Source organism: Aspergillus versicolor, assembly GCF_001890125.1.
Source record: "Aspergillus versicolor CBS 583.65 unplaced genomic scaffold ASPVEscaffold_6, whole genome shotgun sequence".
NCBI lineage: Eukaryota > Fungi > Ascomycota > Eurotiomycetes > Eurotiales > Aspergillaceae > Aspergillus > Aspergillus versicolor.
The window spans coordinates 241759-265561 of NW_024467529.1; the positions used below are offsets into that span (position 1 = coordinate 241759).

General features: G+C 50.6%; 10 protein-coding genes across 10 annotated transcripts; 6 read left to right on the plus strand and 4 right to left on the minus strand.

The window, feature by feature from the left end:
- Nucleotides 1–390: 390 nt before the first annotated feature.
- ASPVEDRAFT_29626 (aromatic ring-hydroxylating oxygenase subunit alpha) lies at nucleotides 391–1697 on the plus strand (the record flags this gene model as incomplete). The annotated part of the gene is made up of 2 exons (XM_040810250.1): nucleotides 391–1223; nucleotides 1280–1697. The coding sequence occupies 2 exons, from the start codon at nucleotides 391–393 to the stop codon at nucleotides 1695–1697; spliced, it is 1251 nt and encodes a 416-aa protein (XP_040668854.1).
- A 157-nt stretch (nucleotides 1698–1854) lies between these two features.
- On the minus strand, nucleotides 1855–3100 carry ASPVEDRAFT_84555 (isopenicillin N synthase family dioxygenase; the record flags this gene model as incomplete). The annotated part of the gene is made up of 5 exons (XM_040817557.1): nucleotides 1855–1959; nucleotides 2014–2190; nucleotides 2248–2715; nucleotides 2761–2913; nucleotides 2960–3100. The coding sequence occupies 5 exons, from the start codon at nucleotides 3098–3100 to the stop codon at nucleotides 1855–1857; spliced, it is 1044 nt and encodes a 347-aa protein (XP_040668855.1).
- Nucleotides 3101–3277: 177 nt separating this feature from the next.
- ASPVEDRAFT_42615 (dienelactone hydrolase family protein) lies at nucleotides 3278–4267 on the minus strand. The gene has a single exon (XM_040812620.1). It carries the CDS (start codon nucleotides 4087–4089, stop codon nucleotides 3292–3294), a length of 798 nt encoding a protein of 265 aa, XP_040668856.1. The 5' UTR covers nucleotides 4090–4267; the 3' UTR covers nucleotides 3278–3291.
- A 470-nt stretch (nucleotides 4268–4737) lies between these two features.
- ASPVEDRAFT_42616 (RTA1 domain-containing protein) lies at nucleotides 4738–6188 on the plus strand. The gene has a single exon (XM_040812621.1). The coding sequence runs from the start codon at nucleotides 5039–5041 to the stop codon at nucleotides 6038–6040; it is 1002 nt and encodes a 333-aa protein (XP_040668857.1). The 5' UTR covers nucleotides 4738–5038; the 3' UTR covers nucleotides 6041–6188.
- A 679-nt stretch (nucleotides 6189–6867) lies between these two features.
- On the minus strand, nucleotides 6868–10363 carry ASPVEDRAFT_29630 (cation-transporting P-type ATPase PCA1; the record flags this gene model as incomplete). Its single annotated transcript, XM_040810251.1, has 2 exons — nucleotides 6868–10034; nucleotides 10096–10363. The coding sequence occupies 2 exons, from the start codon at nucleotides 10361–10363 to the stop codon at nucleotides 6868–6870; spliced, it is 3435 nt and encodes a 1144-aa protein (XP_040668858.1).
- Nucleotides 10364–10638: 275 nt separating this feature from the next.
- On the minus strand, nucleotides 10639–11796 carry ASPVEDRAFT_53632 (DUF500 and UBA/TS-N domain protein; the record flags this gene model as incomplete). Its single annotated transcript, XM_040814813.1, has 2 exons — nucleotides 10639–10748; nucleotides 10812–11796. The coding sequence occupies 2 exons, from the start codon at nucleotides 11794–11796 to the stop codon at nucleotides 10639–10641; spliced, it is 1095 nt and encodes a 364-aa protein (XP_040668859.1).
- Nucleotides 11797–12284: 488 nt separating this feature from the next.
- On the plus strand, nucleotides 12285–14148 carry ASPVEDRAFT_29632 (uncharacterized protein; the record flags this gene model as incomplete). Its single annotated transcript, XM_040810252.1, has 2 exons — nucleotides 12285–12329; nucleotides 12376–14148. 2 exons carry the CDS (start codon nucleotides 12285–12287, stop codon nucleotides 14146–14148), a joined length of 1818 nt encoding a protein of 605 aa, XP_040668860.1.
- A 361-nt stretch (nucleotides 14149–14509) lies between these two features.
- ASPVEDRAFT_714349 (uncharacterized protein) lies at nucleotides 14510–16306 on the plus strand. Its single transcript, XM_040816119.1, has 3 exons — nucleotides 14510–14828; nucleotides 14897–15785; nucleotides 15840–16306. Exons 2-3 carry the CDS (start codon nucleotides 14939–14941, stop codon nucleotides 16265–16267), a joined length of 1275 nt encoding a protein of 424 aa, XP_040668861.1. The 5' UTR covers nucleotides 14510–14828; nucleotides 14897–14938; the 3' UTR covers nucleotides 16268–16306.
- A 756-nt stretch (nucleotides 16307–17062) lies between these two features.
- On the plus strand, nucleotides 17063–18252 carry ASPVEDRAFT_84563 (uncharacterized protein; the record flags this gene model as incomplete). Its single annotated transcript, XM_040817560.1, has 2 exons — nucleotides 17063–17786; nucleotides 17858–18252. 2 exons carry the CDS (start codon nucleotides 17063–17065, stop codon nucleotides 18250–18252), a joined length of 1119 nt encoding a protein of 372 aa, XP_040668862.1.
- A 1405-nt stretch (nucleotides 18253–19657) lies between these two features.
- ASPVEDRAFT_42619 (uncharacterized protein) lies at nucleotides 19658–20544 on the plus strand. Its single transcript, XM_040812622.1, has one exon. It carries the CDS (start codon nucleotides 19692–19694, stop codon nucleotides 20208–20210), a length of 519 nt encoding a protein of 172 aa, XP_040668863.1. The 5' UTR covers nucleotides 19658–19691; the 3' UTR covers nucleotides 20211–20544.
- Nucleotides 20545–23803: the final 3259 nt, after the last annotated feature.

The window sequence follows — 23803 nt, forward strand, 5'->3', positions numbered from 1 at the left end:
CCGACATCAGCTGGTGTTGCCACAGAATGCAGAAGTGTTGGACTGAATGCAGTGCCAATGTCGATATAGCAGCAAGTGGATACCTGTTCTTCGGTCCACCCGAGGGATCGCCACCATACTTAATCAGGGTCTTATGTGCCAACATCATGCACCTTCAAACCTAGGACCATGTTCCTTCCGATATAGAGAATCCGAGAATCCAAGAATCGGTAGGCTAGAATTGTTTGGAGAAATAGCCCTAAGTGACGACACCACTGGACCGTGCATCGGCGTCGGGAACGGAAGCCGAGAGGGGTCATGATATAGATCTGAACGTGGCCATGACTTCGCCCAGGCATTCCAATCTTTGCAAACGAACTTGATTGTTTAGAGAAAAAAGAAGAATTCATCATGTCATCTGCGGTCTTACACTATTTCGGCTTTGGCAGCGACGCCCCAAAGCCAGAGGTCAAACAACAGCCCATCCGTGCCCTCCCAGCGTCCTGGTACACATCCCCAGAGATGTACGAGCTAGAGCGCCGCGCTATCTTCAGCAGACGCTGGCTCTTCATGACCCATAGTTCGCGTCTCAAGGAGGTGGGCGACTGGCTCCGATGTGAACTGGCAGGGTTTGACATCATTATTATTCGAGACCGACAAGGTAGTATCAACGCCTTCCACAACATATGCCGCCACCGCGCCTATCCCGTCGTCGAGAACGAGGGTTCCGGAAATGCAAAGATCCTGGCCTGCCGATACCACGGCTGGTCGTATGGACTCAACGGCAAGCTCGCCAAGGCAACGGGCTACCAGGGCCTTGACTTTGATAAGGAGAGTAATGGCCTCCTGCCGATTCATACCAAGGTCGACGTTAACGGATTCGTATGGGTGAACCTCGACGCAAAGGAGATCCCAGAGGTTCCCTGGGAAGAGCACTTTGAGGGCGTTGACACACAAGAGCGATACCGGACTCTGGGCTTGAATTTCAACGACTACGACCTGGACCATTCCTATGAACTTGAAGGACACTACAACTGGAAGATTCTTGCGGATAATTTCAACGAGTGCTACCACTGCCCAACTACGCATTCTGATATCCCTAACTTTCTCAACTTGGACTCCTTCGACAGTGATACGAAAGACGGGCACATCCAGCACCACTGTGACCCAAATGAAGAGCAGATCAGGAAAGGTCTCTTCACCGCTAGCACGTACTATTTCCCCATGTCTGCTATGGTTATCTCGTAAGCATTCTCACCCTGAATCTCTGCCCCCGCAAAGTAATTAACACAGAATACAGACCCCATTTCATAATGGTCCAGAAGTTCCTCCCCCACGGCCCTGGTAGCAGCAAGATGGCCTACGAAATATATCGGAACCGCCATTCATCTGAATCCGACTTCAAGCTAATCAGCGACATGTACGCACGGGTGATGCGCGAAGACAAAGTCCTCTGCGTCAACGCACAGCGCAACCTCGAGCGCGGCGTATTTACCTCGGGCCAACTACACCCGAAGTTCGAGAAGGCGCCGCTGTTCTTCCAGAGTACGGTGCGGGATGTTGTTATCGAGCACTTTGAGAGAGAAAAGAATGCGGGCAAGGAGATTTGGCCGGCTAAACATCGGCTTACGACCAAGGATGTCGAGAAGAGTGATAAGGATGAGGAGATCTGTGCGGCATTGGCTTGTGGAAAGACGGCAGAGGCTTTGGTTTGGTAAATATATATTCTGATTTTGAATTTCTAGTCTTTCACTAGCGAGGTATATAGCGTTGTTGAATAAATTGCCGTTTTCTATTCCAGACAGCAAAATACAAGCACTTATCCTTAACATGCATTGGACGTCAAGCATAAAACTTGCACCCGGGCCGCTGTTCTTAAGCAAGAACCTGCCTCGAGTACTTCTCATACAACTCCGGATACCACTTCCTCCCAACATCCGGATGGCTGAGAATGCGGTTCCGCAGATACGCCTCTCCAAACTAAAGCACCCATTAGCAAACCACGTACGGCCGGTACCAAGAAAGAGAACGTACACAAGAATACAAAGGCGACAGGAACTCGCTCGGAATATCAACAGCCTTCTTCCTATCGTCAGACGCCGGGATACGCGCGACGATATGCGCGGCCGAGTCGCGGAGTTGATCTAGCGTTAAGTCCATCCGCACGCCGAGGAAGAAGGGGATGCTATAGCGGGTTTTGGTTGTCGGGGCCTATCCAATTAGTACATCTGCCATTCAATTAAGGCTGGTATAAGGACGAGGACGCACAATAACCCGATGCGTCGTCGCCGCACAGATCCCGCCCGTGATGGCTTCGAGGCCTTGCTGGACATTAACGACAAGACTCCCCTCGATCGGGGGCGCGTCAATCCACTGTCCATTTTTATTCAGAACCTGCAACCCGCCTGTATCGTCCTGCGATAGGAAAGTGAATAATCCAGTAGAGTCCTTGTGAGGACCAACGCCCTGCGAGTCCGGCGGGGACTGCGGGTATTTGATGAACTTGAGCCGGTCCATGGTTCCCTTGAAGTCGACGAATGTGTCTGGTGGGAGGGACAGACATTCCGAGACGAAGCGCATGAATTGTTGGGATAGGGTGGCGGATTTTGCGATGTAGTCTTCGACTAATTCTTTTACGCCAGGGGCGTCGGGGTACTGACTGTTCCCCTCTAGCCGGTCCCAGATATTATCGTCCTCTGTCCAGGTTTTCATCCCGGGGGTACCAAAGTCGTATTGCTTGTCATATTAGCCTATAATAGACTGAGATAGACAGGGATGTACCTCTCGCAGATCCGTCTTGGTGGCTGTAGTCTCAGCGCCGAGACGCGTATACCCCAAGAAGGAGGGCGAGTTGATCATGTCGCACCTCTCCTTGACCTCGGTAGGGAGATCAAACAGCTCGGGGAGCTTCGCGTGTGCTTCCGCGATGAGATCCTGAACCTGTTAGCTGGTTCCATTAAATAAAATGCAAAGTGAGTACCTCGAGTCCATGGTTCGTCAGGTACAGGAATCCCACGACGAAGATGGCCTGGCGCAGATCGTCCAGGGCCGCCTGCTTCGTCGCGGGATCCTGCAGGCGGCGCCAGTCGATGATGGGGATTGCGGAGAAGGTGTCGGACATGGTGGTCAAGTAATGTGATGATGTGGAAGATGTGGAAGATGAAGATGAAGATTGTCAGTTGATTTGTGTGTGTCGTGATTCGTGATTCGGCAACTCGGCGACTGAACCCCGCATCGTGAACAAAGTCGGGGAATGAACATTTATATTCAATGTTTACACTCAATGTTTATATAGTAGTTTATATGACTTTCCTACTGATAATCCTGCTCAACCTGCTTCACCCACGCAACAACCGCATTCTTCCCCCTCTCCAACGCCCTCCTCTCCCCAGGCTTACTCTCATCCCCCCGCGTCATACAAGCATGCTCAACGCCCGGAAAATGCTGCCAGTCAAAAGGCACCCCTCTCCTCTGCAACGACTCAAAGGTATACCCCTTCAACTCCGGCGTGAAGATCGGATCCAGCTCCGGCGCCAGAATCTGCACCGGCACCGCAACACCATCAATATCCTCCTTGGTTAGAAGACTCGGGTGCGCAGCAGTGATGGCATCGACAAGCGGTCTCTGCCTCTCTTCCCTTCCATCCTGGTTGATATCCTGCGCACCAAGTCTGAAAACCGCCCAGCCGCCATAACAGAACCCAACGGCGACAACAACATCGTATTTCTCGCGCAATGCCTCAGCGCACTTGAAAATCTCCGGCTCGCGGACCTCCCGTGCATTCCTCTCCTTGAAGCCCGGTAGATCGACCTCGTGGAACCGGCCGGCTAGTAAGGGCTCGAAGGGGAGGACCTCGCCGCCGAAGAAGTCGGGTATGTAGACGGTTGCGTTTGCTTCGGCGGCGTAGTGGTCTGCGAGGAGGCGGGCGTTGGGGAATGTCCAGCCGAGCAGGTCGTGGACGATTAGGATTGCAGTTGTGGATTTGGTAGAAGCAGGGTTGGTTGTGGGAGGGCTGGCGATGTAGGCCTGGTTATTGGCGAGGGTGCCAATCTGGCCAGTTGGTGTGCCGTTCCATTTGAATGTTTTGAGGCAGCAGGTGGAGAAGGACATTTTCTTTTATTGTATTCTAAGAGTTGTGATGGATGATTTTACGGTTGGTGTTGACTATATAACGGAGTATTCGGAGATAGGGGAGTTACACGGCGGTGATATGTTAATGTCCAACATGAGTATGACCAAACAGTTAGCTGAGTCCAGGACATCCTTCTGATAAATGTAAATGACAAAAGCTCAACTTTGTGATGATTTCTATTTGGATGAGGTGCAAATTAACGAGTTGGGCAGGCAGATGAATACTCGAAACGAAACGTGCACCACGTGGGAGCTTCTACCAGGGTCGACTACCAGTGCTTGTCTAGATCGACTTCGTAAATTATGACGGCGGGTCTGGATTGAGTCAACGCCGACCGACTGTTGGAATATGGGGGCCGAATGTCGCAGCCTGGGGCCGGAGATGGAGAGAACGGACGAATCCGACCCCGGCTCGGTGATAGCTGAGCCCCTGGCAGGAGTTTTGTCAGAGAACGAGTTAGCGCAGAGGGTGCGATCGGCGAAATAAGCGTCTCTGATAGGCACGGGCGTAAAAGTAAAAATAGAGGTGAGTCCTTGCGCGAGGGCCAGCTAGCACAGCCCTGTTGTTCAGGCAGCAGCGGGCAGCTGTTCCTCCGACTCAATTATGATACTCCGTGCTAAGAGCGAGCGCATTTTACGATGCGCCCAATCAGATTGCGGCTGACGAGCTTAATTGACTAGTCTGGGAATATCGCCCCGACAAACGCTGCATCCAGCGTGTCAGCATGCTAGGTAGATGTATTTCCGGTGTTGATAGCCAGCACTGCCAACATCAATCTGATCCTGCATTCTGGTATAGATGGGATGTATTTAAGGACCCTGAATTCCCGTCATCATCTTCATATTCATCAGCATCTTATCCTCATCCAGAGCAACAGCTTCAGCATCTACATTCCATCATTCTCTTTCAATTCGCATACGATTCACAATGACCGACAAAATGTACCCCAACGCAACGCTCCTGAACGAGCAGGAGCTGTGTACCATTGATACATGTCCCATGGAGATGGCCTCAGTGGGCTATCTCCCCGTCCTCTGGGGCCAGATCCTGTTCATCGCCATCTTCGGGGCAGCCCTCATCGTCCACATCGGCCTGGGAATCCGCTACAAGACATGGACCTTCAGCATCGCCATGTTCTTCGGCCTCATCGGAGAAGCAGTTGGCTACGCCGGCCGCATCAGCCTGCACGACGACCCCTTCAACGGCGACGCATTCCTACAGTACCTCGTCGCCCTGACCATCGCCCCAGCCTTCCTCACGGCCGCAATCTACCTCACCCTCTCGCGCGTCGTGGTCGCCTACGGAGAAAAGATCTCCTACTTCAAGCCCCGCACCTACACCATCACATTCATCACCTTCGACATCATCGCGCTCGTCCTGCAGGCTCTCGGCGGTGGAATCGCCTCTTCTGCAGACGAGGGCGACCAGGACCAGAGCGATCTCGGAGTGAACATCATGATCGCCGGTCTGGCATGGCAGGTCGTCAGTCTATTCATCTTCAGCGCCATGTCCACGTACTTCTTCCTGCGCGTCCGAAAGGCACCGGGCTCAAGCTTCAACGTCGAATTCGACTCTCTCCGCGCAAAGCCCTACTTCAAGGCATCCCTGTACGGTCTCGGCATCGCAACAGTGGTCATCATCGTGCGATCGATCTTCCGCTGCGCTGAACTTTCTGAGGGATTCGACGGAGAGCTTGCCAATGACGAGGTCACTTTTATGATCCTTGAGGCTGCCATGATTGCCATTTCGGTTGTCTGCTTGACCATCTTCCACCCTGGTCTTGTGTGGAAGGCCCAGTGGCACCAGGCGGTCTGGTCGACCCGTGGCAAGGGTCCTGAGTACCAGAAGGCTGTCGCTGGTGATTCGGAGATCTCCCTTACGCAGACTCCCCCGCATGCCTGGTACCAGCGTGAGAGCAATGCTGTTTAGGCAGGGTGTGGAATGGTATAGATTACATTGGTTATTATGTTTTGATTCAGCGTTGGTATTTCAGCTTGGCTATTTCCTTTGTTTGATAGAGATCAAGACCTGTTTTTAATGAGCGGAATGAGTTAAAATGAAAGTTTTTTATTTTCTAATCAGTCCTTCAATTGGCCAGTAACTTACAAGACCAGTCGTATCTGACAACGGTCTGATATAAGCGTGACTCTAAGTGGGCCAGCTGTAACTCAGCCTCAATTCAGCTGCAGCTGGAGGATAAGCCATTCTCCAGCAGGATAAGCCATTCTCCAGCAGGATATAAACTCCGCTCGGAGTATTCCTTCATCGGCATTCGGGGCAATTTACGGGCTGAAACACGTCATTTGCGATGCCATCCCCGACCAACGCATCGAGATACCGCCGTCAGACCAGTCTCCCAGCTACAGCACGGACCGGTCCATGGCGTTGTTAGCGGACGAATCGAAATGGAAGTTGGTCTACGCCTTGTAGAAGGGGCTGATCTTGCAGCCATTTGTTTGGTTTGACCGTCAAAGGACGGATGGTCCACTACTCAGCTCAATCACGTATCAGGCATGATAAAACCCTGCCAACCAAAAGACTACGGCCGTCAAGGCTATTGCCAATCTTGTTCTAGGTGGGCAGTGCCGCCTGAAGTCGCGCGATCTGGGTAGACCAATAGAGCAATAAATCACTAAGAAGATAGATTCACCACCGATACCAGTGGCTCAAACCACAAGGGAGAGCGGGCGACTGAGGGCGAAGACAATGAAGCCATCGCCATCCCGATCCCCTTCCCATGTCTTACACTCATATAATTAAACCCTCAACCACCTCAAAAGCACAGCCGCAACCACAACCGGCAAAACGCTAACCAACTCCCCCAATCCGGCAAACTCGGGCGGAATCCTAGCATTGACAAAAGCCCCAGCACCAAGCAGCACCGCGAATAGGTTATAGACAAAGCTCCAGCAAAAATTAAACTTGATCCTCCTTACCGCTTTTTCACTGATGGTTATCATTGTCAGAACGCTGAGTAGACTGGGCCGCATGAGCACCACATCCGCGGCAGATTTCGCGACGTCGCTTCCTGTTTCTTGGTTCATGTGCACGCCGATTGTGGAAGATGCCAGGGCGATGGCATCGTTTGTTCCGTCGCCGATGAAAATTATTGTGGCCTTGGTCCTGCGTGGCTGTTGATGAGATGAGGTTGCGAGGGCTTGGATGTAGGCCTGCTTGTCAGCTGGGGTGCAGCGAGAGCGGATGTTTTGATCTGGAATGCTGAGCTGCCTTGCAATGGAGCGGACGGGGCTGTCATCATCGCCTGAGAGGAGGTGAACGGATATGCCACGCTGCTGTAGTTTAGTGATGGTTTCAAGGGCATCGGGGCGAAGGGAGTCTTCTAAGCCAAAGACGGCGGCTAGGGCGTCGTTGACTGTGAAGCAGAATGCTGTATAACCTTGTTCAAGAACTGATTGGACTTGCGGGTTAGACGAGAGGTCGAGCCACCGTGAGTTTCCTGCTCGAACTGTAAGGCCTGGTGCAGATCCTTCTACGCCCCGGCCGGTTAGTACTTTTGTATTAGTGATGGTAGATGCTGATATGCCTTTGTCTTTAAGGTGCGCGGCCACCGCAGCCGAGATTGGGTGCTTGTTACTCCCGATTAGACCGAGGAGTAGGGACATGGAATCGTTAGTGCTGTCTATATGCTCAGCTGCAACCGTGAGCTTGCCTCGGGTGAGAGTTCCGGTCTTGTCGAATACAACATGCGAAGTCTTGTAGGCGACCTCGATACTGTCAGCAGTCTTGAAGATAACGCCGCGTTCAGCAGCAACACCACTAGCTATAACAATAACCATGGGCACTGCCAGGCCGATAGCGCAAGGGCATGAGACAATAAGTACTGTAATAGCATAGGTTATTGCTTCCGTAGTGGCTCGGGACCCGGACTGATTTCGCACGGCAACACCTATAGCAATCCAGATAACAAACGTGATGATCGTTAGAGTGACCACAACAGGGACAAAGTAGCTCGCCACTCGGTCCGCCATATCTTGTATCTTTGGCTTGGACAGCTTGGCTTGATCGACCATGTCCGCAATGATGGAGATCGTATTATCAGCAGGGAGCCGTGTCAACTTGACGGTCAGCGTCCCGGAACCATTCATGGATCCTGCGAGAACGGGAGATCCAGGAAACTTGTCTACTGGAATTGATTCCCCAGTGATCATTGATTCGTCGACCTCGGATGATCCTTCAAAAACTGTCCCGTCGGTGGGAATCTTGGAGTCTGGAATGACCTTGAAGAGGTCTCCATACTGCAGGAGTCGGACATCAACATTTTGCACATTCTCAGAATCATTTACGAGGATAGCAGTAGGCGTCTGTAGTGTCCGGAGCGAGACAGATTCAACGGCTTTCTGACGAGCAAGTGCAGCGACATACCGACCGACCATGATCAAAGTGACAAGCAAAGTACTCGTCTCGAAGAATCCACCAGTGGCCAGTGGCCGGCCCGCAACAAGGTATCCAAAAGAAACCACAGAAAAAATATAGGCAGCGCTTGTACTCAGCACAATAAGCAGGTCCATCTCAATGATTCTAGAGAAGATCAACGCTTTCAATGCCTTTGGATAGAACGGGCCGGCAATAATGACCTGGACGACTGTTGCCAGGGCCAGCGATGCAGAGCCATAAGCAATCTCCCTCTCCGGAAGAGGAGCCCAGGCAAGGACGAGGACAGGCACTGTCAAGATGATGGACAGAATAGTCATATATCCCACGTGCCGCACATGTTTGTTTCCAGCCGCGAGAGCTGGATCATGACGCGGAGCAGCCAACGAAAGCGGTCTATCCCAGCCCTGCTGCACCAGATCTCTCGCTCCGATTTTGGTAGCATCAAAAGCAACATTCACGGTTCGTTCATCAATAAGAGCCATCTCAGTCACACCACGAGGCCAGTCTTGTTTCATAAATTCAGAGGCATTAGGGACGACGATGTCCACTCGCGATCCTCGGTCCGTGACTCTTTCATACTTGAACTCGGTCGTCTTCTCCAGGTGCTTGAACACTTCCTCGAGGGACTGGATGCCGACATTAAGGTCGAATTCTGCCCGCGACAGCACCAAGCTGGTTTTAAGATTCTGGACTGAATTGAGAGCCCCCAGGTTTCGCTTAAGCTTGGTTTCGCATCCAGTGCAGGTCATTCCAGATATACTCAAAACGATATGCTCTTGGCTCATGATACCCTTTTCGAGGTCAGGGATAGCAGTGGGAATGACCTCTATGGAGTCGCTAGATTTTTCTTCGGTAATACCACAGGCTGGAAGCGCGGGTTTACTGCAACAGCCGCCTGGGCATGTATCGGTGCTCTTTGGGCTTTTTCCAGGGCAGTCACCAGTGGGCGCCCTAGGCGTGCTGCAGCAACCGGAGGAGCAAGGTTTCTCGGGAGGAAACGCGCCGGTAGGCCGCAAGGATTTACTGCAGCAACCATCTGGGGAGGCACTGGCCTCAGAAGTCTCCTTTCCAGAAGACAAGCGTTGCGAGGTTGTCAAGGACTGAGTGACATTTGATGTACCGCAATCTTGAAGGTGGGTTGCGGACGTCTCAGGCATACTGCAACAGCCACTAGAGCACTGTTTAGAAGCAACAGGCACCTCAGGAGCGCTGAGACAGCTGGTGGAAATTGACTTCCTTTTTCCCTCCGGACTTCCGCTACAGCGTTTCTCTGCGCCCGAAGAGCCCCCTTCGCAGCAAGAATCACGAGCAGACTGCAGAATTCCCCGGGAAGATTCTCCCGAGCGACGCTGTTGACGAAGGGAATTCAGTCTCGGCGGGACACAGCAGGATTCTTGCCCAAGGGCTATCAAAGCGCGGCAGATACAGCCCAGAGCATCGAGTTTCGCTGCGTATTTTGCACGCGCAGAACGGCGATGTTGGTCGCATGGGTTGCCGTCGGCGCTTCTGCACCCTGAACTAGGAAGACCTACAGTCCGCGTTAATACAGATGATCGGGATGGAAATCAGTTAAGCTGGTTGGAACTTACTTGAAGACGCACTGGTAGGTGATGGAATCTGTCTTTTATCGCACTCGCGCAGGGCGATGCGGTCCACGCAAGACATATCACAACACGGAGATGGCTTATCTTTGCAGCAACTGGGTTCGTTGGGGTCCTCTTCCTGCGGCTTCTCTGTGGTGCAGCAGCTCACTTGGCCTTGGCCAGGAGCCTGAGGAACACATTCATCCCGGGGCTTGATATCTTTGGATTCTCCACCGCAGCAAGCAGAAGAGCGAGAACCACCTTGGCAAGTCATGGCTGAAGCTTTGTCTTCGGATGGAAATAAGGGAGAATGGGATTCCAAGAAAGCGGATTGAAGTCAATCGAGGGTGTCGTCTGCCCCGCTTCACGGCATTCACTTCACGCAAGGGCCCGGAAATATCTCCCGTGTTCTTCCGACGGTCAGACATTCTTGCACAAGGCCCAATGTCCAGGACTGTTAGAAGAATATTTATGTAGAGTCCAGTGGTGATCATTATAGCGTGGTATTTAAATGAATAATATTTACAATATGTGCATAGCAGAAACAAACTAAGGCCCAGCAGGCCCTGGAAATGGAGGATTGCCTTGTTTACCAGGGTATGGCTCTCCGAAGCCCTGGCCAGGACCTGTCTGATGTCCTGGATTTCCCATATTCGGCCCTGTCCCTGGATGCTGTCCATGGCTCTCCAAAGGCTCCCCCGAGTAATACTGCTGTGCAGCACCTGGTGGCGGCTGGTACGGAGGCGGCGCTGTATGTCCCTGGTAAGAATTCGCCAAAGCCCCTGGCGGGACATCACTCGGACTGGGCCCTCCAGGGACATTGGTAGCCTGCTCAAAGGACTTATCCCCTTGAGCAGCGTATAACGTCTGCACCAGCCCAGCCACTTCTCTGCTCCCCGTAGTAACCCCTCCACTCAATATCTCCTTGACTGGTACTTTCCGCCCATAGAACCGCTCATTCTCGTCATTCCGCTCAATCACAATCGTCCCATCAATCTGCGCACCCGCATACAACCCCCTACTCTTCATATACGTCCAGATCGGCGCCTGTCGCTTATGGATTTCACTCTCCAACACTCCTCCCACACCCACCGGGCCCGCAACAACAGAGATCTCGCTCCCCAGCGTAACCCGCACCTTCGTAACCGCCTCCAGCGCCTCCCAGGTATTAATCACCATCACGCAGTCGTAGATATCTGCGCCAGCAAGGAACCCCAATCCGGCTGTATGCAGCATCAAGCCTGAAGGCGCACTCCACTGCCCTGTCTCTTGGTTCTTGGCGATAAGGACGCCGCTGCCTCCGGACCCGCTGAACCATAGTCCTGTCCGCATGGCTGTGAAGATCGCGATTCCTTTCGCTTGTTTGATTACCTTCGCGGGGATCTTCTGAAGCACCTTTGCTTTTCCGGTGGGTTTATTTGTGAATTCTTTCTTCTTGCCGTCCGTGGTCGCAGTCGCCCCTTGCGGTGGTGTAGTAGAGGTAGAGGCATCCTTCTCTTCAACATAAACACCGTCCTTACAGAAACTGCGCACAATGCGCGCGCACTTCTCACTTTCTTTATCCAGCTCCATCGGCCAGAAAGCTTCAGCACCGAGTTTATTGCTGAGACGGTTCACGGGCGTGCCGAGTTTGTCGAGGGCGGACCAGGCCTTGTCGAAGTGTTTTTTGCCTGTGGTCCAGGCTTTGGTGTTTGTGAAGTTGGACATTGCGAATATTGTTTATTATTGGCTTTATTGGTTTGGAGGTTTGTGGTGGGCGGACCTGTGTTTTAAGTAGTTGTGATCCAGGCAGAAGGATAATTATGACGTTTGCACAGCCTCGGTGGTTGTATTTATAGGGCGGCGGAGTTGGGCGGCTAGGCCGTAGGTAGCTGTTTATTGCTAGTCAGGTAGTGGGTCTATCGTCAGAAAATAAAAAAAAAAAAAAATATATACCCGCATATCAATCCATTGGAGTGGTATGGAGCGGGATCCTTGTTTAGGGCTTAGCTGAACCTGGTGGGCAGACAAACTTACTTGTAAGTGCAGGATGATGAGAGTGAAGAACCACGGATGGCAGACTTGCGCCACCAGGTCGTTCGAGCTCGGACCCAAATCCAAATCCGGCAGTTTAAATGCACTGCTAAGCATTTGATTTCTTCCCCACTTCTCCACTCCTCTTCTCGAGCCCCTCCAGGTTCGTTTCGTTCGACGAAATGGATATCCTCCCCTTGGAAATATGGGACCTAATAGGAAATGAAGTATGCCTCTCTACTGCCGCCGTCAAATGAAAGCTAACGATTGCAGCTCGCCGAAGATGGTTCACGACAGGATCTTGCCTCCTTGAGACTGGTAAACCATCTGTACTGTCAGATAGCAACACCGCATTTGTACCGTTCACTACATCTTAACACGGCTCAAGATGATATTGACCAGCTGCAAGTCGGCGGACTGGGACATCCGTATCTTCAACACACACGGCACCTTTTCGTGAGGTCCAAAGGCAAGCCTTGGGCTCGTTCATCAATAACCGAAAGGGGGATCCATCAATGGGGGGCAAACATTAATTACCGCCCGTCGCCGACGACAGAGGGCGGGTTTCTGGATGCACGTCTCACGAAAAGTCGAGTTCCTGATATAAATTCCATCAAGACCTTCCGCGGCAGTTGGGAGCCACTTGCTTCTCTTATTGCTCGCTTCCATTGTCTCAAACGCCTAGACTTCTGCGGAATTGCTCCATTTCCAGCTACCGTTCAGGAGGCCTTGAGCCATCATCCTAGTTGTCAACTCAATCTGTGGGCAGAGCACAGCGTGGGGTATAGTGAAATGGCCGGCGAGAGAGATCCTTATTCCATATGCCGTCTACTACGATGTTCCAATCTCCACACATTGGCCATCCATACAACCTGGAGAAACAGTACGCTACCAGGCTGGGTCAACCTTACCGACCAACTTCCCTTTATCTTTGTTGCTCCGAAGCTAAAGAACCTTGTCCTTTGCGGCTCCGGGGAACATATGTACGCGTATGAACCATATCGGCAATGGGAAATATTCGATAGGCGGTGGCGAGAGCTTGCGGCCCGATTCGAGCATGCCCCTGTATCTCGCCTAGAGACACTTACCCTGGCTAGCGAACATGAAATGCTCCTGCTGAGACTATCAGAAGCCGTCGATCTATCCTGCCTCCGTACTTTAAACCTCCACGGGCTCGGGCGAGTGGAGCTTCTGGGAGATATTTCCAAGGCCTTTCCAGGTCTACAACGGCTGTCGATCAACATGCATTCATACCACTGGCCTACCACGAACGTTGACAACCAACAGGGCATATCGGGTCTAAAGCTGTTTCCACCTCTCAAATTCCTTACTCTCCGTGGCCTCCGGCAGGCATCCAGCGTCTTAAACATTCTTCAACGACACGGCCCGTCTCTAAAGGGACTAATTCTTGAGACGGTGCCGGAATATCCTGGTCAGATGGAATATTCATATCCAAAGTTCACTTCCTCCGAGGTCATTCAACTAGCATCTCTCGCTCCATATCTAGAGGACCTCCAGATCCAATGCCTCCGCTCAAAAGGAAATAAAGCAGAATGCGACTTCTATGGAGCCCTAGGCCACTTTCAGAACCTACGCAAGCTACTCATTGAACTCGACTGCAACGTCTACCACCCACCACCTGAAAGCACCGCCGCCCAAATCCAACTTATGAAAGACGGATTCATCAATGCCACCGTGGACACCAAACTCGCGCTGCAGGTGTTCTCTCTTATAACCAGCCACCAACCCTCCGGTCGTTTAAGAAAATTACGCCTAGCCCCATTCATAATACACGGATCCAATGTGGATACACTGCACCATAATAATTTTCTGGCGAAACAGGTGTTGGTATCGAGGTTTCCGCTGCGGGTAGAGGAGGTTGGGAAGAAAGAATGGGAAATATTTCACAATTTGATTGAACCTAGTCGGCTGTCTTTGCTGGCGGGGCTTGATCATCTTCTTGATGAGACGTTGCCTTTTGTTCCTGGGAGGGAACCGTCGTGGGATCGCTATGAGAGTGGTCCTTTGGATGTGGATGATACCTAGCCTAATAATTCAGCCAATATGCTTACTCTATATACTACAAGTGGTGCACTTGATTAATAATAAATAAGAGCAGCCCTACTCCCTGCTTCAGTCTATCCAGCACTTTCACGTTCCAGAATGGATGCAATGGACGTATCTCAGCGATGCTAACACAGTGAATGCCGTGTTCCTGGCACTAAATCCCCGGGTCCAGTGAATGTCCATGCTACCGCTGCAGGTACCGGGCCTTATTCTCTAGTCTGACCAGAGACAAGCCCCCCACCCCATAGTCTAATCCTGCGCATATTCATCAGTTGTGGATCATCGCTATTTATATTCTTCTCTCGTCAAGTTCCCTTGGAAGAGCCACAAATGTCTTCAGATTGGCGACAACTTGTCCTTCGCCTACGAGCTTTCCCAGTTCCATCTCAAGCCGTGAGAGATGGTATTTCACATGTCTCTGGGCTTGCAGAAGCCAATGTCTATGCCGGGCCTCATACCTATTTTTCCCTTTTGATCACGATGTCCGGAGCATGTCCCAACTAGCGCAGCCCCAATCGGTAAGTTACTTTTCTAAACGAGGACTTTATGGTAATCCTCAAGTGAACTCGCCATCTCTTCGCTACGATCCCTCGTCCTCAAAATCTGGTTCATGCTGTTGAGTCAGTAAGAATATCTTGAGCCGGGTGAATAATGGTATTGTTAGTTCACCTGTCTATTCGTACTCGTTTTTCACGCCATCCAGAGCCGCCGTTAAATTTAAGTATAGGCATATCGCACACCAAAGAAGGCACGGCACAATTATGAATGAATGAGATATGAAACTGCCCTACCATTCACTCATCACGTGGTTGGTATGAATGCGCGGATTTCTCAACAACAACAACAACACAACACAATACACTCTTTCTCTCTTCTCTACCATCTTCATCGCTTCATCACGATGTCGGGCGTTCTTGATATGTGCGAGAGGTCTCCTACCACATTGCCTCCCATTGTGGCACCTCCTCCCACGCCCACGGAGAATGTCTTCTGCCTCGATCGCCACGGCGATGTGACGCTCGAAATATACGGTCTGCACCGGAAGCTCATTGATCTCCTCCTTTCTGAGCATCTCACTGTCACCAAAATGAGAGATCTACCCATCCTCGTCGGGGATTCTAGCGAGGACCCCGACCCCCAGGGCCGCTCCGTGCTCTTCCTCTTGTCATCTAGACACCTCATCCTAGGAAGCTCGTACTTCGCAGCTCTCCTGCGAAGCATGGATCGAGAGTACGGCAGTCACATACAACAGCACAGATTCGTGCATCGTACCAGGAGCAACGGCGTTGCATTCGTTTACATGCTTGCTCTTCTCCACTGCCGTAACCACCTCGTCCCCAATGCCGTCCCCTACCATATACTCAGCGATATGGCCATCCTCGTGAACTACTACGGCATCTTCGAGGCTGTCAAATCCATTGGCGACATTTGGATCAACAATTTGATTAACTCCGTGATCCCAAACGCACCTGCACACCTCCAGCTGCGCTGGGTGATGATCGCATGGGTCTTTCGCCGCGCCGACCTCTTCACAAACTTGACCCGCGATGTCATAACAATGAGCACCGACAAGATTGGCACGACCTCCATGCTCCCAATCCCACACATTGTCCTAGGTACGCAGCCCTAGCCCATCTAGGTATTGACAATCGCTAATCCGCCCTCTCTAGACAAACTCAACAACGCGCGCGAATACCACCTCGGCGTCCTAATTCAGCTACTCAACACCCTCCCCGCAACAATCGCCCAGGGCTGCCTCAAAGAGTACGAAAAATACGGCTGCGCAATTGGGACCTTCGCCGGGGACGTGTGCACCGAGTCCGCCAGCCTCATATGCCATTCCGAGATGAGCCGTATGGGAATCAACCCGCCCCCCACCGACCCCGACTTCAGCGGCCTATCGATCCAGAATATCCTCATGCAGTGCCAGAAGGTGAGAGTTACCGATGGTCCGGCTGAGTATGGATGGGCGGATGAGCACCGTGAGTGTTCGCTTTGGTGGCGTGTTGCTGTGCTGCTTGAGCGCTTCCAGATGCCTGCGGGACTTGATATGAAGGAGCAGGAGTTGGAGATTTATTTGCCCCTTAATCTTGTCTGAGATGGGGTCTTTTCTTGTGTTGGTTATTTCAGATATGAAATGGTTTTGTTTACCCTTCTTAGGGTTAGTTTTGTTGTCTTAACGGTTTTTCGCCCGGCCGAGGCATTGGGAAGGATCTTGTTCTTGTTGGAGTATATTTTCTCCCTGGTTATGTAGCACATGGAATTCTAGTTAATGAAGTTATGTAATTCGCTTTTTCCGCTTAGAATTTATACAAGATAAATTGGCGTTGCCTGGATGTCTCACCAAAATGGCATCGAATATCCATTTCCCATCATGTCGATATTCACTGTACATTAACCGAAACACCAACCATCAACGGGAGGTCACACTGGAGCCCTTTGCACTCAGTTGTGTACTTATCCCCTGTTATAAATATTGCTTGTTGGCCACGGTCAATAAATTATTATCTTTCATGCAATGTAGAAAAACAGCCAATACCGACAATCGCTTTCTATAGTCGAATGGATTTCAATAGGCTTATCTTCCTGCTTCAGCCTGTCTCCACCGCTACACTATCTACTATTGCTAAAGTTGGCTTACAACACCAACGCAATGTACTGAGAGGGCTAAACCCACTCCATCACCTGAAAAATACTACAAGCATAAACCCATGCGCTCGACGTTTTTTCTCCTTACAAAACGGAAGAGGGACAGAAAAGTCTGAAGTGATAGTTGTGTGTGCGGTCACGTGGACACACCGTGGGTAAAACAAAATCAACGAACGACTTCTTGCGATCTTTACAACAACATCCGTGATTCATCTTCCCCGTTGCCGCTGCCGACGTCTGCATCATGTTCGACTTACCGACACCTAATGGGACTCCTTCGCCAACGGGAGCTAAACCCAAGGAAACCTTGATTTATACATTCGATCCACAAGGGGACGTCACGCTGGTGCTGGACAACGCCCCCAATGGCCTTCCTGCTCGCTTGGATGATCTGCGACTCAGCCCAGGCGGATCGTCGTACTTCAGTTCTGGCACAACCTTCAAAATACTCCGGATTCAGGCCTCTTCCAAGCATCTGGCTTTAGCGTGCCCTTATTTTAGCCGGATGCTTCGCAGCAAGTTCAGCGAGGGCGCGCAGCTTCAATCCCAGGGTAATGTTGAGATTAACATCCACGAGCCAAGGGTACCGTCCTTCGTACTCCTCATGTGCATTGTTCACTGCCGGATGCAGCATGTTCCAACCGTGGTACCGCTATCAACACTGTCGGACATGGCCGCTCTCGTCGACTACTATGAATGCTACGACGCCGTCGGTGTTTTTGCGGATCTCTGGATTCGCGCATTGGAGAACCAACTCCCAACGGCCCCAGAGCTTACACGCCCAGCCTCTTACTACGACCGGTCTCGAAACGACCAAGAGAATTCTATTCGCAATGCTCTAAACTGGGTCTTGATATCCTGGGTCTTTTATAAGAAAGATATATTTCAAAAAATGACCCAATATCTTCAAGATCACAGTGTAAGCCAGATCATAACTAATGGCCTTCCAATCCCAGCGGCAATTATAGGTTTTCCTCCCTCCAAAAACGACTGTATACATACGTCGAGTCTTACCAGCTAATGCGTCATATTGGAATAGGCAAATTGAACAACAAGCGAACTACCTATATACAAATGCTGATTGACGATCTGAACAAGTTACATTCCAAGGTGGCAGAGGGCTGCATTAATAACTCCACCTACTACGACAGCTCTAGTAAACAGGAATGTACGTACCTTGTCCTCGGAGCACTGACGAAACGGATGATGGAAATGAAACTGGTACAAGCACCAGCACCGCAGAGTCCATTTCTAGGGTTTGGGATAAATAAGATGAAGACTCTCTTCCGTGACACATTCAAATCCCCAAACCGCAATGGTTATCATGAACGCTGTCAACTATCCTCTCGTATTACTACCATGCTTGATGGCTACTCCGACCCACTTGGTTTTGATATTGACGACCCGGACTTCCCGAGGCATCGCAATACGTGACGAACTCAGTACATTATATTTATTGAAGTCATATATTTGCTCCACTACCGCCTCTGTCTATATACATTTGACAAGCTCCTCGACATCCCAGCCAGTCTGAGCATCGACACTCTCCAGCTGCGCTCTCTAAGCATAACCCAAGAGTGCTCTCCGGCATCTGGAATGGAATCAATTCTTGTCGAAACAATCAAATACATTGTCAAGAGGCTCATCTTTCTCGGGAACCACAACCTTTGGTGTATGATTGGGAGTACAATAGCCTATTACACGGTATCCTGAGATAGCAGCCTTAGGATTTGTTTCATCTGCACTTATCATTTCCTCACATTGTTTGCAATTCCAGTTCCGTACTTTTGGGTTGTACCAGGTACATAATTTTGCATAATCACTCGCGCGACAGTCAGTCAATACTTAACATTCCGTTTTTCTAGCCCTCTACCCAATGTTCTAATGATACAAATCTGAAGTATACAATTGATATTCTGCCATCGAGGCGTGGGAATAGTCCGAGGCCGGGCTTCGCTACGCTGGTGCGGTATTGGTGAGATGGGATGATGAGGATGACTCGTCTCTTGGTGTAATATCACCCCTTTGAATTACCCGTGGCGGGCGTGTAGTCGAGGACTCCCTGGGCATTCCGTCCCGAAATCTCGGCCGGGTCTGAATAATTTCTAGTACTCTAATTAGTACTATTCCTGTTTGTGGGCGACTTTGACTTGATCGGTGGTGTCTGTAGACGTGAAGATTCTTTAGAATTCCAAAAAACAGATCTTTCATTCCTTTACTAAAGTAACCTTACTATTCATCATCTGCAACTCAAACGAAAAACTTTGGGTGGAATGTATGCCCGGCTGAACATGCCACCCATATCCAGCACCGCAGCAGCAAGATGCCTATTTCCCCGTAAATTGTTATTTTTTGCCCTCACTTATGCAAGAGAGCTTATATATAGAATAGAGAACGTGTTCATTTTGATGTTTCTCCGATATCTGATCAGACAAGGGGCCACCGCAAGACAACCAAACATTGAACCTTGGCCGATAGGTCAGTGATTTTTACCCGCCCAGTCTTAGCAGCAGAATATGGCGAGAGTTCTATGCGGACTGAATTGATCGAAATCGGTTGCCTTGATTTCATTCTACCGTAAGTGTCAGCTCTATGCCGTGTTGCAAGGTGAAAGCAACGGGCAGCTTCAGTTCGAGGGGTTGTCCTAGGAACCTACCAGGAAATCTGATCATGGACTCTTGATTTCCGCGTAATATTCTCATTTGAATCATATATCGAAATTCGATGTTCATGGCGAGTATTCGCTTGGTTTGCAGCAGTAAACAGTCACGTGCATACTTGAGCAGGTAAACAACGGCCGTAGAATCCCATCTTCACTCAACTGTGTTACCCACACAACATCGTTTCTCTCCCCGTAAGCCGTTTGAATCAGGATGACAGACACCAAGACAATAGCAGTTGAGCCAGGCAATGTGAATCCCTCTTACGAGATAGACCCAGATGGCGACGTTACCTTGGTGGTCCACGACATCCCTCGGGGTCTCCCCGCAGGCTTGAAGGACATACCGTTAGACCTTCTCGCTGGCAATACAAAGCCACAAGAATCAACCACAGCGAAAGAGAAGGATTCAAAAACTACAGAAAATGCGGACTCGGCTGCGCGGCATCTTCGGCTTCGCGTCTCCTCCAAGCATCTGTCCCTTGCTTGTCCACACTTTGCGCGAATGTTCAGGAGCGAACTCCGAGAGGGCATTGAACTGCGAAATAATGGAAGGTTGGAGCTGGAAGTTGATCAGCGATCTGGAACCGCGGTCTTACTGCTCATGTTGGTGATCCATGGTCGTACAAGACAAGTCGTCGATGTGATGTTGCAGTCACAGGCCAGACTACAGGGATTAGACCTGGATGCTCCAGAATTTCGTGGACTTCATCCGAATAGATGGACCTGCTAAACAATACATTGGCCTCTTGCTCTGTCTACTTGCTATCGGAGCAAGATATAGACCTTTGAGCCGTTAGTGGCTGTTTCAATCTACCATGCCCGCAAATGTATTTATTTTACACCATCTTTAAGCGCCCAGGCTTCTCCTGCACACGCTATAACACTCCAAGATACAACTATGGCTTTGTCTGATATTAGTCGCGGCCATGTCCCACATTAAATCAACCAGGCACCGACTGCGCTGTGAAGGCCCAGAGTTTTAGAACCCGTCAACCGTGTTAAAGCTTTTTCAAACTACAATCCATTCTCCCCGGTTTCAATCTCAACTGGGAAAGGTAAATAACTAGCCTGACAATCCACCATTGAATATCAAGTACGCACGTGTCGATCAACTACAACAAATTAACGGCGCCCAGCAATAGACAGTGCACTCATTGAAGCTTCCCGTAGCTGTGTTGAACCCAAATAACGAAAGGGCAAACGACGAAACCCACGAATTATGATCCGATCCCCTCTCTTCATATGATAGGTATTCTTTCCCGCAAGGGCTATCTCCCTGACTCCACCTTGTTGGTCTTGACCAACGCAGATATTCTCACCACATTGCGCTAGACCAGCACCACCGGAACCCCGACGGACCGAGAGCTCGCGTAGGACGCGCGAGTATCATCGTTCGAGCGAGCCTGGATCCGTTATTCGTGTGTTTGTCATGTGGGCATGGACTCCTGACTGACTGTCCCACGTTGGGCCAGCTCCGGTCCCGCCAGAGCTGTCTAATTTGTGCCAGACCCGAGTATTGGGTGCATGGGAAACGGTCATGGCTGTCTGACTTCATTACAGCCAAATCGCGGCTGCGCGACGCCATTGATAGCCTTACGACAGGTTCACCTCAATCGGAGCAAGACAACACCGGTTAGGGGAATGTCACTATTACTAGCGAACGCAGCACGTATATTATGGCACTGAATGTGATGACATCGGGGGAATTGAGGTCCCCGTATACCTCCCGGGCGATCCCCGCGAAGTCTAAAGTGGCCAAGCCGTCTTCTCGGTTGATCTCAATGTGCAGGCATACCCTGAACGCATCACTGAGTCATGTCATTTACTGCTTGCAGTGGGAGGCCGGTGGCCTGATCATGGACCTTTCTGAGATCGCAAACCACCTTTTCGATTTTTTTTTTTTTTTTTTTTTTTTTTAATTCCCTTCCTGTATTATTGGATGGGATTTAGCACTCGGTCAACCGTGGATAAAAGGTTAAAACAGACTTGGAGCGTGAGAAACCCATACTTCCATATAGACGCCTAGATCAACCTGGTCCCCTTTAGATTCACAGCCACCTGCGCCTGCAATTCGCTGAAATTATCCGACTTTGTTCTGTGGTGCGTCCAGGGTACGTTACCGGTTTCCTAATCATAACCTCCGCCAGGCCCTGCTCGTCAAATACACCTTCTTTGACAAGCTGAATGCCGTGAACGAGGCACCCTTCTCCGGATCCCTTTTGAATGCGGCGGCATCGACCCAGCATATGCCTCCGGTATCCGCATGGTATCCTCGCAAAATTCAATAATAGATTTAAAAATACTTGAGGTACTATAAAATAATTTAAATTAAACAAACTATAGTATGGGTAGGTCTAACAAACTACGGTAGTTAAACTTAGAAGAAGCATATATGTTATTATCTATTTATTTATAAATTACCACAGTTTCTATGGTGATCATATACAATTCCGAACCTGCAGAGCATCCCTTGGCAGACCTCCTGCACCAAACCTTTTGGTCCACGCCTGGGTGTCCTTCTCTGGATCATCGGAGGTTGGATGCCCAGCGCCTGTCCGCAACCCCTATATCCGCGATACCACGAGCTTACATTGCCTATTCCTGCTTTTGAACGCCAGCACTACATAGTATTTCCCTATGGCGAATGTTGCGCCACCCGGGGGCCTATGATGCCTAATTCAGGACACAAGGAAATTAAAACTGAGACCCCAGTAGAAGGCCTGTCCAATGGAACAGCCATGGACATGGCGAAAGAGAAGAAGCTCGTGGCAAAACTCGATCTTTTTCTCACCCCAGTGCTGTTTGCGAAGGCTTCCTATACGCATATGAGGTTGAGGGGAACAAAGGGTTCGTTAAGATCGGATATACCTCTCGCACAGTTGAAGAGCGCCATGACGAATGGTCATTCGAGTGTAACAGGCTTTGGAAGCCCGTCTACTCTTGCGTCTTAAATAAAAAGGCTGCCGTCCCAAATGCAGCTCGTGTGGAGAAGCTATGCCACGCAGAGTTGAAGCACCGGAATACTTGGATCTACTGCACTGGCTGTCTAATGCTGCATAAGGAGTGGTTTGAGGTGTCCTCTTCAGAGGCAGCCTCAGCCATCGAAACATGGTCAAAATGGATGTGATCCGATCCATACCAGCCTGACCCGATTGATGGCTCAAACCCACAGGTCCTTCGGCCGGACGAAGCACTGAGGTCGAAAAACATTGGCCATTTCCTGAAGCACGTCGAACCCCCAGGTACTGGGGGATTCAGAGATGAGGAAGCAGAATGCCCCCTCTATACCTCCCGGCCAATAGTTACACACCCTGGGTCCCAAGTGCTAGTTGCTGCGCAGGAATCTATGACTTGTATATATGGTTAGAAGGGTGTTCAGAAGAATTTCCCTAGCAAAATACACTCACAAGATGGGGCAGCAATGCTAAGCGTGGCATGGTCCTGGTAGGTGTAGCCGACAGAGTTTTCGACAGGATCATCGTGGGCCCTCATTGTTCAGACGCAGTCTTTGTGCTGATAGTCGTCTTGGTGACTTCAGAACCTGGATTTATACCATTTAGCAGTTTAAGCTTGACAGCAGTTTCAGAAGTTGAAGATCCAGCGAATAGTCGACCATTCTGCCCTGCCAGGACCACAATTATCAAAGTTAATTCCAGGAGAAAAGTGGTCGCTGCTTGTGTCGAAGCCCTACAGCGCCTCCACCATCGACGTCAACGACAGCAAACACGAGAGCGGGTCTGAGTGTCGTCTCATCATGGAACCGGATCTCATCGCACAGCCTGGGACTGCTTCCTGAGCAGGAATGTGCTCCGATAAAGTTCGCACAAACCATCCTGTCTCCAATGTGCGGAGCCTGGGGCACTGTCGGTATACCCACAAGTCAACACGAAGTGGACCACGCACGAACACCAGGTCGATTAGGTCTAACGGTGACCTTTTTCGGTCAATCGATCGGAATCAATAACCCACCACTGGTGGATATTGAACTTCTCCAAGGCACAATCCCCCTGCCTTCCCCTCTGTCAATAACCGGCGACAGGGGGGTGAGATTACAGGGTAGTCTGCAGGAATAACGCTCACACACAACCTCGAGAAAATCACTCTGATGCGAGACCATCGGCCTAAAGCCAGCCCGACGGCGGCCACCGGGAGGCGGAGGGCCGAGAGATCTTGGAGGACCCTTCTCAGCTCGCCAGGGAACATGCCGAACTATTGAACCTTAGCGTCTGCGACGAAGGATAGGCCCATGTTCCTTTCTCCCGAAGGTTGAGAGGAGCGATCAGGGTGATGGGGTGCAGGGTTCTCCGCACGCCGGCGTCAGTT